We start from the raw sequence: 12,632 nt of genomic DNA, 5'->3' as shown, positions 1-12,632 counted from the left end.
CTTTTAAATTCCTGTTAACTATTACTTTTTGTTTTTAATTTTATTATGAAGAGAAGAAATAAATAAAAGAAGGGAATAAAAGCAAGGTAGAGTCATAAAAATAAATTAATAAACCCCAACTGTCAGAAATCTTTTATCGATAAGATTAGTTGAACCATCAGTCACATTCCCTGTTGTTTGGTTGGTTCAATAACTTTCCTCCACTGGAATTAGGGTATTTATTAAATTTGTATACCATTATTCTGAATTAAACATAAAAAAATACTGAAATAGAATAAAAAGTAATTTATCCTCTGATTCTTGGTAAGTAATTTTTTTTTTTTTGTAAAATATACAAATCAAATGTAAACTAGAAGACAAATAAATTTTAGAATTTTAATTATTGTAACTTTTGGTATTAACAATAAAATATAATAATTAGTAAAATTCACTGATTTTTTAAGTTATTTGTGACATTCTATGAGATGTTGAATAATAAGCCAATTACACCTCCGCTATTCTAAAGGTTGTTACACTTGAAGATTCTGTAGCTTTAATTTATGGTTAGCGTAAAATTGTGGATTGTGTTTGTGAGTAGCGGTTTATTTCTTGAGTTTTAGTTGAGTGTATTTTCTGGAGTTTTTTTTTATTTATTTATTTTGCAGTTGGTGAATATCAAACTGAATACATAATTAGTAATTCTTTTTTTTTTTTTCTTGTCTTTACGCAGTCCTAAGATGCAACACTTCTGAAACCGAGTTTGGTTATATGCATCTTTTCCGGCATCTTTGTAACTTGTAAGTTATTTACAATTCTATATTTATATTGTTTAAATCACTTCCAATTTAATTATGGCAGTTAATGACGAAATAGGGTCAGACATGTTGGAAACAATGGAAAATGGGGATGAAACTATTGGAGAAAATGGAGATGCTAATGGCACCACAGGTCATGTAGAAGATCAAGAATTGGAAGCAATAAAAGCTCGTGTTAGAGAAATGGAGGAAGAAGCGGAAAAACTGAAGCAAATGCAGACGGAGGTAGACAAACAAATGAATTTAGGGAGCCCCCCTGCTGCTGGGGCTACAGGTTTGAATTTGTCATTTGAGGAGAAAGTTGAGGTTGATAATCGTTCAATTTATGTGGGTAATGTGGATTATGGTGCGACTGCTGAAGAACTTGAGTCACACTTTCATGGTTGTGGTTCGATTAATCGAGTCACTATTCTTTGCAACAAATTTGATGGTCATCCAAAAGGTTTTGCTTATATAGAGTTTGCTGATAAAGATTCTGTACAAACCGCTATGGCTATGGATGAATCTCTATTTCGAGGACGTCAAATTAAAGTGAATCCAAAGCGAACAAACCGCCCTGGGCTGAGTACTACTAACCGTGGCTTTCGTGGAAGGGGCAGAAGCAGATACACACGAGGAGCTTACTATGGATACAGGCCTGTGAGACGTGCAAGGGCATATCGGCGACCATTCTACGCGCCATATTAAGTATAATTTTGTTCTTATACAAGATTTAATATAACTACTCCATAGTTCGGTTAGATGATGAAATCCTTTATCAAGTATAATTCATTGTGAAAAGACTTAAGATTGATATAATAAATTGTATTTACAGGACGATTACAAAATTATTTGTACTGCGGATTATTCTCTGCAAGGGTACTGAACACTAAACCGGAGTTACTCGTCATCTTCTTTATAGCTAACACTGTATTAAAATAATAATTAAAAAAAACAACAAAAACTATGTAATAATTGTTTTTAATATTAGGTGACGAGCATTTTATTCACCTACTTGTGTGGGAGAAATTCCTGATACATAAGTTTTTTTTATTTTTAAAATTTTTGAAGTGTGACTTCCCTTTAAAAATGAAGTTCATTATAATAAACATTACATAAATATTTTGATATTTGTAATATATTCACTGATGTATTTTTTTTCTTTGCCTGCCTCATTTTTGTTGGTAATCTCCATTCTTATTCATATCATATGTTTACCTTTTTTCTTTTCTTTTTTTTTAATGTAAGTTATATTGGCAATTAGGTGTATTACATGAACTTTGGATTGTATATTCTTTTTAATTGTAATTCCTCTCTGATTGTCTTTATTGATTGAAGTGAATAGTATTACTTTTGCTATTTATCTTTTCTATTTATAATGTTAACACTTTGATTTGCTGTTCTTCTTATTGACAGATAATAATGTCAAATATATCCTGCTTTCTATTTCGTGCTTCTTTTTTTTTTTTTTTAATTTTAATTGCAATAAAAATTTCCAAATTGTAAAAGCACCTAATTTTCGATAATTTCATACGAATGAAAATGCTTACTAACTAAAGATAAAGAACTTAAGATGATTATTGTCATAACTAGTTTGTAGGAATAGGTATATTTCTAATTAGATTATCACATATGTGGATTAAAGTGTCAGCGAGTACAAACATGGAAAATGTAATATATATACATATATATAAAATACTAATTTTACAAATTATGTCATCAGAATAGCTTTTTTTAAAAAATATGAATATATATCTATATATAATGAATCGTTGTCACTGGTTGAGGGAAGGAAAGGTAATTAATTTAAGGTTTTATTAATGAATTTGGTAATTTTTATCTTTTCCTTCAGTGAGTAATTAATTTAATGCTTTTATTAGGGATTTCATGATTAGTGATTGAAATATGTATCTTGAATATATATATATATATATATATATATAAAAACAAAAAAAATTAGTAATTTTTAGTACAAGAGTTTATTTTACTTTGTTAATTTATGTTTTTACACACCTTACTTTCGTTCTTATTTCGACACCTGCCATAAATATTTATTTTTGTTTACAAAATTTTCAGATATTTTTTTTCTTGCTCAAATACAACAACCTAGGTTGATTTTCATTACTTTATGTAATTATTGAAATAGTCAACAACTTAAGCTGTAAGATTTTGCAGATTAGTGTAGCAGTTTTGGTTTTCTATCTTTTTAGAATTCTTTGATCAATATGTTGTAAATCACGTATTATTGTTTATAACGATTTATTGTGTGCTAACCACATTCAGAATGCAAGATTATGATTTATTTATGTTGAAGTATTTTTTTTTGAGAAAAAGATCCATATTTGAACTTCTTTTGCAGGCTGGAGTTAGACATCTACTCAGTAATGGAGCGTCCACGAGCAGGAACACACACATCTTCCTCCCTGAGAGGAAACAGCCAAATATTTTAAATTGCCGGCTATAAGGGTTTTATAGAAATATTTTTTTGTAAAAAAAAACTGTTTTCAGTAATTACATATTATATGAATGAATGGATATTGCTAGCAATTTGCTTATTTTTTCAAATATTAAATTAAGTAAAGTTTCTTTAGCTAAATTGGAATAAATTTAGCTCGTTTTATTGTAGAATGAAAAATTCGCTTTGGTACATTGAATTGTATACATAAAAATGTTAAAATGCTCTTGACTAAAATAAGTGAATAAATGTAACTTTGGTTGGAGTAATTGTATGCACCATATTATTAGTGACATCTTGTGAAAATTACTAATTCTTTTCAAATTTTGTTCTTTCTATTTTAAGTTATTGAACAGTCTGACTAAAACATATTGGTGAATTCGATTCTGATTTCCACTTCCATTACTTGTCGTTATTCATATTTTACGTATTGATGGGTTGGTATATATTAAGCTATTTCCATTAGCTGTTTGTCTGTAGAACGGATTGTACATAGTAATGTACTGTTTGGTAGTAAAGAGTATATATTCATTGGCAAGAGTTTACGATTCAAAATTACCAAATGTAGACTAACAGTAAAGGTCAAATTTCATGGTGAAGCAGGAGAGGTAACCAAAAGTTCTTAAGAGTGATGTACTATTAATGGCCCTTTACTTTCACCTGTCCCCTGATTGATGAAAAAAAACATCTAAATGGAAGTTGGTAAGCAACTTATCCACATTTGCAGTATCACTGCTGCAACAAGGAGGACTATTTATGAGAGATCAAGTGGATGGTAGACTTGTTCTCCGATAATTTTTTTTTTGAATGCTTCTGATAGAAGCTAATCTTTGCATGCCTCTTTTGACGAATAGTTTTTTTTTTCATTTAAGAAACTTACCGTTTTATGTAAATTAAGTTTTTTTTGTTCATTGAACATTGATGGAATTTGCTTGATCAATCAACCAAGATCGAAACCTGATATGCCAAATATTTGTGCTTTTTCAATTAGTTAGCGCAATAGATTAAGCTGCAATTATCTTTAGTAGTTTAAGTGTATATTTTACGTTCTCCAAGTTTGCGTGGCAAATGCCAGCAAACATGTAGACTTGAGAAATCACATGTGCAATAATTCCAACTAACAGTCCCTGCGGTGATTCGGTAACCCTCAAATTTTAGGATTATGATCGCTAAGTATGAGAGGACATTTTATTACCAGAATTTATCATTCTGTTTAAAGTTATGACATCAGAAAATAAAATAAAATTCTAGTTTGGTGCTAATCACGATACTGTTAAACTACCTAGATTCTTCGATGTATTTACTAGTTCCCTAGTTAATTTTCTCTTGATCTACAAGGTTAGTTTGATTAAAAAAAAAACAATTTAAAGGTTTTTTAAAGAAATTCGAGTCTGATAGTTAACCTTAATGTAACCTCAATAGGAGGTACAGTACACCAGGGTTATGAAGTGGCTGAAATATTCCAGCTTACGTTAAATTTAGAATGGTTTGGATGAAAAATTCATTTGATGCTTAAATTTAGCTAAATGTTCTAATGAAGGCTAATTCTGTGTTAACATTTCAAGAAGGTAATTGTGTATTTTGCAGAGGTATATTTGACAAAACATTGCTATAACATGAAATTATGATTTATAATTGTGTTTGTATTAAATGAAGTTTTATTTGAGCTTTTTATTTTAAGAATAGTTGGTTTTCTTGTTTGTTATTCAAGAAGCAAATCACAGTATTTTGCTTTCTTAAATTTGGTCATATATATATTTTTTTTAAACTGTCCATCTGGGCGCCTAGATCAAGAAGTATTTTAGATTTGTCTTTATTTTTTCAATGATTTGTCTGAATAAATGGGAATGTTAAATTACTTTGTGTTATATTAGATTCGTTGAAGCAAGTTATTTTTGCGTTTTGTTGAAGTAGATGGCTCTAAAGTCCAGAATCTCAGAAATGTAGAATATTGTGGTATCTTCTGGTTTCGGACTTAGTCCATTTATTTGTAAAACTACCAATAAAGTGAAATTATTAATTTATGATGTGTGAACAACTGAAGACGTTGGCACTCGGAGCATTTCTTCGTGCACTGCCGACTTTCGCAAAATGTTTTACCAGAAGAGACTCCTAGTAAGAAAAATCTGTCAGCACGTCTTTAAAAGATGTTTGGAACCAGGTATATTGTAGGCCTTATTAAACTGCTGGTCTGATCTGAATCTTGGTAAAAGGAGCCTAGGCATGATTACACACCTTGATTTCTGTAATAAAAAACAAATTTAACAAATATTAACATGATCAAGAATGCAAATTTTCATCAATTAACTTTAGTTTCTTTAACCAGAAAATGTGGATCACTTCAAGTAATAGGCTTCTAAAAAAATCTCTTTCCAACTAACATAAAAGCAGTCACCCAAAGCAAAACTTTATATTGTATTCTAAATAGCGGTCTGTTCAGTGTATGGACCTATAAAAGTAGACATAACGCCGTGAAATTTCACCTTCTTAGACTAGCAAATCGTCGCTGCAATATAAACTAGTGATGGGCTATTAGAGCGGACTCGTTCCACTGGAACGAGTCCGATGGTGGAACGAGTTGATTCAAATCCCTATTTTAAAAAAAAGTGATTCCGCCCCGCCCCAAAAAATTGAGGCAAATTAAAATGAAAATAATTAATACTGTAGTCGTTTACACTAAAATAAAACTCACTTAAGGCTACTATGTAGAAGTTCACTGACACATTCCAACTTGTAAGAGGAATCCACACCAAAATACAAAATCTGGCGAGCTTAAATACTGATGCTTGAAGAATAAAATAAGTTCCAAGGTTTTTTTAGAATATCGATTCTAAAATAATATTCATTTTATTATTTTGTTAATTTCTAAACAAAAGTAGGGGTCGATCTAAGACAGGGAGTCGAAGGAAAAATAATTTCGTACCCAATATAGCGAACCTTGCAAAGAAACACCAGGCACACCCATCTCATTAATTAAAAAGCAATGCTGTAGTTACTTTACTTATTATTTAATATTTTATTTTACATATAGAAAATGCTGTGTGCTTAATCTTTAACTTAGCGGCTGGACGCTCTTTCTCTTATCTTCATTGGCGAAAGTTAAATCGTGTACATGTTATTACGACGATCAAAGTAATACTGAGCTAAAAAATAGTATTACCTAACTGGTTTACTTACTGCTGTATCCCTCCCACTCTATCACCTACTTCACAAACATTCGTCGATTGGAAATGGGTTGTAGTTTAATATTCGTTTCATTTGAAAACAAAAAACATTATAACGCTTTCTCAAGATGTTTTTAATTTTTAAAAATTTGTTTTTGTCCATTACTCTTATAATATACGAAGAATTTCGAATAAAATATAATATACAAACACAGAATGATCTAGAGTGCAGGTGGAGTCAGTCGGCGTTGTCATGGTGATGGAACCGTTTAACGACTCCGGCCCAACACCAGCAATTTCATTGGTTAAATCCACTGGAATTGGTGGAGTCAAATCCGGAGTGATTTAAATCCTTTTGAAACCGGACTCGTTCCATTTTTTCGTTCACTGAATCTAGCCAATAGAAAATGCTGGAGCTGGAACCGGAGTCGTTAAACGGTTCCATCACCATGACAACGCCGACTGACTCCACCTGCATTCTAGATCATTTGTGTTTGTATATTATATTTTATTTAAAATTCTTCGTATTTTACAAGAGTAATGGACAAAAACAAATTTTTAAAACTTAAAAACATCTTGAGAAAGCGTTATAATGTTTTTTGTTTTCAAATGAAACAAATATTTAACTAAAACCTACTTCCAATCGACGAATGTTTGTGAAATAGGTGATAGAGTGGGAGGGATACAGCAGTAAGTAAAGCAGTTAGGTAATACTATTTTTTAGCTCAGTATTACTTTGATCGTCGTCATGACATGTACACGATTTAACTTTCGCCAATGAAGATAAGAGAAAGAGCGTCCAGCCGCTAAGTTAAAGATTTGGCACACAGCTTTTTCTTTTTGTAAAATAATAAGATATTTTAAAAGCTTGATATTAATTCATAGTAAATAAATATTTCTTTCTTTATGAGTAATTATCATTTTGTTTGAAGGGTTATAATTTTTTTTTATGGGAATAATTTCCTACCCATTTGCGTTTTTCTTCTTGAATCAAGTTAACTCCGGTGGTCAAGCTAGATAACGACAAAACTGCAGTTGCTTTAATTTTTATATTTGACTAGCCTATTTTTGTTAATATTTGGTTACGTTGTTAATTTTATATTTATCAGATCAATTGGGAATTAGGGAACTACTTAATGTGTGTTAAAGAAATATAGTTTTGTTATTAACTGGAAAAGCTAACTTTTAATTATTTATTTAATTACAATGCGTGACATTTGTACTAATGCATAGGGTAAGTACAGACTGGAATCAGTGAACGAGTTGTTGGAATCGATTCCAACCCTGGAACTGATTCAAATCCAACGACTCCAAACGCGGACTCGTTCTGCCCATCACTAATATAAACGTTCAAAGTGAACACTGAAACAATATTCAAGTACGTATTATGCTAATGTGCTAAACTGCTCATTATTTTGTTGATGCAGATTTGAGCTGGTGGGATAGACCCAACAATCCTTGGAATCACAGACTAGTGTGGATAACGATGACGTAATTCTGATTCACTGCAGCAATCAGCCCTGTATCACTTACCAAGACTCTATCGCGAAGGATGCACAGGTATTAAAATTTCGGTTCAAAAAGATTTTTCTTTCAAGTTTATCACGTTTATTATTCTCAGTAGCCAGTAGGAAATGACTAGAGTGGTGTTAAGATACTTCCTTCATGAACTATGCAGTGGGTTGAGAGTCCTGATGTATATTCGTGATTCTATGAGATTCAAATGATGATTACATATTCATTAGCTCTTCACAACCTGTTAATTCCAAAAGTTTATTTTGTAGTTCAAGAAAATATTCACATATAGCGTATTTTTTTAATTAACTAAAGAATAATACACAGTTCTGAACTCGTTAAACGAAAATTCTTCCTTTTGAAACTGGTACCAAACCCTCATTTAACATCATATACCATTTTCTTCTTTTTATTTAAATTTATTATTTATAATGTAAACTATTTATTTTTGAATGTAGTTCTTAAATTAATTAATTATTAAATAACACGTTTGTAAAAAGTGGTACTGGATCTGGTGTTTCTGATCAATTATATTCTTATGGTAGGTGAATTCCTTTCATAATGCCATTTTGACGCCTATTTTTTTTTGCAATTAATAAGAAATTTCTGCATAAATTTTTAAAATAACCACTATGCATGGGATACCTTTCGAAAGGTGTTTGTACGTAGATGTTTTTTTTTATGAGTTGGGCACGTTTTAAACCTATATAATATTTTTGAGAAAAATTAAGTCGAAAGTTTTTGGAAAAAATTAGAAACTTGCTTCACTTATATTTGAGCTACAAAGTGAAATAATATTATTATTTTGAAATGTAAATAAGCTTATTTAAAAGGAAATTTAACCTTCTTTCTAAGAGCTTATTGATATAGTTTTTAGCTTCAGTTTTAAATATAGACAACTGTTTGCTAAAAAGTAGTAATATCATGAAAAAACATAAAATTAAAGATATCTGTAAAACGGAGCTGAATCAAGCCATAGTTTATATAGATTTTTTGTTGCAAATGATGCCCAGAATCGCCTCCCGAAGTAACGGTAGTCTTATGATGAACACCCTGTATATGTGCGTGTATGAACATAGATATTCTATACTACAACAGGAAAAAAAAAACAATGATCTCATTTTAAATTGTTTTTTGGGACTTGCAATAATTTAAAATGATCTGAAACATTTTGGTTTTAGGATATAATGGCAGGTAATCCTGTACTTGGTAGAAAATCTTCTGGACTTAGCAGCTCTTCTTATTCTTGTCAGCATCAAACTTCCTTTAATTTTAAATGACTATTACAATCATTTAATTGTACTGAAAATGTTAAAACGTAAGAATTAATTATCCTCACCATGTATATGCATCAAGTAAATGTATTATGTGAATCCAAGAATGGAGCAGCTGTCCACTGATACCCTTCCAGATATTTTCATTAGTGGAAAACGAAATGTTTGCGAGTTCAATTGTACGTGAAGAAAAAGGAATACTTACATATTATATTTAATGCCTTCATTTCACCTCTCAGTCATAGAAGTCTTTAAGTGAGATTTCTAGGTATGGAATAGGCAGAAAGTTTCTTGATTAAGGTTGAAGGGGTGGGTATTGGTGCAGTGCTTATGAAGCTTGGATTTGCAAATGGGAGATCCCTTGTGTGAATCACAGATTTTGTTGCTTCTTATTTGTAGAACAAATTTTAATATTTAAGTATGTGCTCCGGCCCTCATTCACGACGCCTTAAAGGTTATAGGGCATTAAGTCATGCCTAAAATAAAAGGCGACTACTTTATTTAAGTTTTTGGGTAAAGAGAAAATTATAATTTTTTTTTGTACTGGGGCATACATTATTAAAAAAAAAATTGTGTTTGACAAAAAAGAAATGATTACTGCTATTTCAAAAGTGTTTAAAAGTAGTAATAAAACAATTTTGTAATAAAATATTGATAAAAAAATTTATTATATAAAATATTTACAATATATATATATATCTTAAATATTACAAAATCGAATATATTTATATGTTCACGATTTTTTAAACTCTGGTTTTAATAAACAAATATATACAAAATAAAGTGTCTAATCTTATACAATTTTATAGTTATATGTCGGAAAAGCTTGACTTCCAAAACCGGAACTTTTATTAGTTCCTCAAGACCTGCAAGAAGATCGGTTGTATTATTTACATTGGTTCAAATTATAGTTATCTGCGGAAAATCCAATATTTCTATTCTCTGTTCTTCTAGTACAGTGCTTATTGCTTTTAGGAGATTATGGGGCAGATGATCTAGTAACATTCTTGGCATTATACGCAGTTCCAGAAAATCTTCTGGGCTTAGCCACCTCATCTCGTAGGTCTCGTCATCGTCAGACTTCCTAAAATTTGATAATGTTATTGGTTTATTATAATAAAAAAAGATACATTACAAGTGAAAGCTCAAATACTTTTCCCGAATCAAAACTGCTCAAAAAGTTCCCGAATCAAAACTGGACCTAAAGCTCCAACTACCATCTCCATTTACAACTGTGAATTTTGGACTCCACTAACATACAACGTATCCAATCCTAACTCCAATAATGCTAATGTTTACAATTAGTACTTCGTTATTCCCTACGCTTTCTCAACTTCCTCATCATCCCACAGCTTGAAACATTGAAAAGTAACCGGCAATTTCCTGTCTACTATTCTTTTTATGCTATGTATATTGTTGCGACGAGTTTATCACTTATCTATTGCTTGGGTAAAATTAAGAAAAATAGCTAGAAAATGTATGTGTATGTGAGCACAACTCACCTATCATCCTTTGTTTTTCTCTTGGGTGCAATGTGTAAAATCCTTCCTGCAGTATATAATTGGTTCCTCGTATATCGACGAGAAATTACATCCTAATAAAAAAAAAATAATAAACAAAGCGATAGTGAAGGTTGTAATTTATAAATTATCGATCAAATTAATTTTTATTGAATATCATTAAATAATAATAAAAATGAGTATTGATGGAAGTTTTGCAAAAAAGCGTTGGCCCACATTGCGAAAGACTTCCTTTGAGTGAATAAATGTGTTTCGGCAAACTTATGGAAACAGACCACACTTATAAGGGTACATCAAATAATTCGTAGAAAGTAACAATAAATTCTTAAGAAACATTCCTATAAAAAATAAACCTTATAGAATTGTGTTTACCCACTCGTTTGGGTGTTTTAATAAGAAAAGCTTGAGCTTTAAAACGTATAAAATTATTGAAATTTTTTATTAGTTGTCTATTTGCGCTGGGTTTGTTTTATGGAGATGGTCAACTATGCATTACTTAAGTAAAATGTTAGTAAATGAGTTTTTATTTATAATTGGAAAAGCTTCGGCTTTCGGAACACTTATCAGCTTTTGCTGCTTTTTGTGGTCAATTTAAATATCTCTAATGATATGTGACACCTAAAGTTTTTTAGAAAACCACCAACAGTTTAAATTTTACTTTCCGTTAAACATTACTTATTTAAACCTTAAACGGTCGTTTTAAGTATTTGATATTAATGATAATGATTAAAATATTTATACTGTTAGTTTTAACTTTATTATGAAAATGTTCATTTTATGTATAGATATTAAACTATCTTCCAATCAATTATAAACAAAATTGTTAATTAAGATGTGCTTTAACAATATCGTTAAAAAATTTCTCTATAATATGACTTACACTATGTGGAGGAATGAGAACTCTCCTTTGATGTTCTGGAGGTCTGAACCTTGGTGTTGGTCTATCATTTCTCCAAGTTGATTCTAGATCTCGTGACGGTACGCCAAAAAGTGCATAACCAAAGCCATTTAGGAACACACGATACTGAAATATGGTTATTTATAATTAAAATTCAAAAAATTCGTAAACTGTTAGAATTATTAAACGGTCATGAGTAAAAGAAGAAATTATCTTGTGGATAGAAAGGTGTCAACTGGTAATAGACCCTGAATACATATAAAAAATGAATGATATCCAAGTTCTTCGTGCATTTTCTAAAATAAATGCCAACAATTCTTATCTTGGCACATTAAACTTTTTTTCTCTTTGGCGCTTTTGTAGATTTACAGTTTTATTACAATAGCAACTCAAATGCTTCGATAAATTTTTAAATCATTGACAAGAGAAAGGAAAAAATTGCGTTAGGTCCAGTATAAGAAATAGTTCCTTATGGAATAGAACGAACGCTGAGCTGTGTCAAGTCTAAAGAGCTGGTAGCTTGCGCTGACTGGACCACCTTCCTGGGATGGAAAAAAGAAGAATCTTCCGAAAAGTACATGAGGGACATTGTGGTTATAGAATACCAAGGATGGCTCCTAATCTGACAAAGGTAAAAGTTGCCGAGACTCATTTTCAAATTTTGACCATCTAAGAAAGCCGCAGACGAGGAGAGGGCTGGAACATCATGCTGAAGAAGTCAATTTCCTACAGGAGCCGCGGAATAAAGATAAAATTCACATTAATCGCAGTTCCAGAAGTCTTTAACGAGATTCAAGCTTCTTTTTTTTTTTTTTTTTTTAAAGTAAAGTATTTTTAAGACCTTCTTACTTACTCTTACTATTAAGAAAAGTATTCTTCAAATGAAGAATTAAATACTATTTTCAGGATATCCTAAGGGGTCAGTATTTTGGTCAGTTATTTATACTTAAGCATTTGTACAAAACAAAAATTGACTTATTGCGAGCCAAATGAAAATAATTAAATAATTTCATGTACACTGGCTTGACTAGAA

General features: G+C 30.7%; 2 protein-coding genes and 2 long non-coding RNA genes across 9 annotated transcripts in view; 2 read left to right on the top strand and 2 right to left on the bottom strand.

The window, feature by feature from the left end:
* The first annotated feature begins 284 nt into the window (after positions 1–284).
* On the top strand, positions 285–2,706 carry Pabp2 (poly(A) binding protein nuclear 1). Of its 4 annotated transcripts, none has more exons than XM_074125900.1 (4): positions 285–303; positions 710–776; positions 853–1,481; positions 1,609–2,706. In XM_074125900.1, the coding sequence occupies exon 3, from the start codon at positions 861–863 to the stop codon at positions 1,479–1,481; it is 621 nt and encodes a 206-aa protein (XP_073982001.1). In that variant the 5' UTR covers positions 285–303; positions 710–776; positions 853–860; the 3' UTR covers positions 1,609–2,706. The 4 variants fall into 4 exon arrangements, with proteins under 4 accessions (XP_073982001.1, XP_073981998.1, XP_073981999.1 ...); XM_074125897.1 differs by lacking the exon at positions 285–303 and adding an exon at positions 475–598; XM_074125898.1 differs by lacking the exon at positions 285–303 and adding an exon at positions 479–569.
* Positions 2,707–4,615: 1,909 nt separating this feature from the next.
* LOC141453129 (uncharacterized) lies at positions 4,616–9,964 on the top strand. The gene is made up of 3 exons (XR_012457792.1): positions 4,616–4,796; positions 7,820–7,952; positions 9,089–9,964. It is a non-coding gene; the product is annotated as an uncharacterized lncRNA (long non-coding RNA).
* On the bottom strand, positions 4,897–7,737 carry LOC141453130 (uncharacterized). The gene is made up of 2 exons (XR_012457793.1): positions 5,552–7,737; positions 4,897–5,471 (listed from the first exon to the last, which is right to left on the bottom strand). It is a non-coding gene; the product is annotated as an uncharacterized lncRNA (long non-coding RNA).
* Positions 9,831–12,632, bottom strand: part of LOC141453127 (diacylglycerol lipase-beta-like) — a 42,825-nt gene continuing 40,023 nt past the window's right edge. For all 3 annotated transcript variants that reach the window (XM_074125895.1, XM_074125894.1, XM_074125893.1), the window contains exons 13-15: positions 11,582–11,725; positions 10,684–10,775; positions 9,831–10,265 (exon numbers count right to left, since the gene is read on the bottom strand). In XM_074125895.1, the coding sequence (XP_073981996.1) occupies positions 10,082–10,265; positions 10,684–10,775; positions 11,582–11,725 (420 nt within the window). In that variant the 3' untranslated portion in view covers positions 9,831–10,081. The remainder of the gene's footprint in view (positions 10,266–10,683; positions 10,776–11,581; positions 11,726–12,632) is intronic.

The sequence above is a fragment of the Rhodnius prolixus genome, unplaced genomic scaffold (assembly GCF_049639745.1).
Source record: "Rhodnius prolixus isolate KJV_2025 unplaced genomic scaffold, Rpr scaffold_3, whole genome shotgun sequence".
NCBI classification, from domain to species: domain Eukaryota; kingdom Metazoa; phylum Arthropoda; class Insecta; order Hemiptera; family Reduviidae; genus Rhodnius; species Rhodnius prolixus.
The sequence above is the reverse complement of the archived record's forward strand: the minus strand, read 5'-3'. Positions and strand labels throughout refer to the sequence as shown.

What these genes read in the sequence shown, in the direction of transcription:
- Pabp2 (XM_074125896.1), top strand. Translation starts at nt 831, where the DNA reads ATGGCAGTTAATGACGAAATAGGGTCAGACATGTTGGAAACAATGGAA.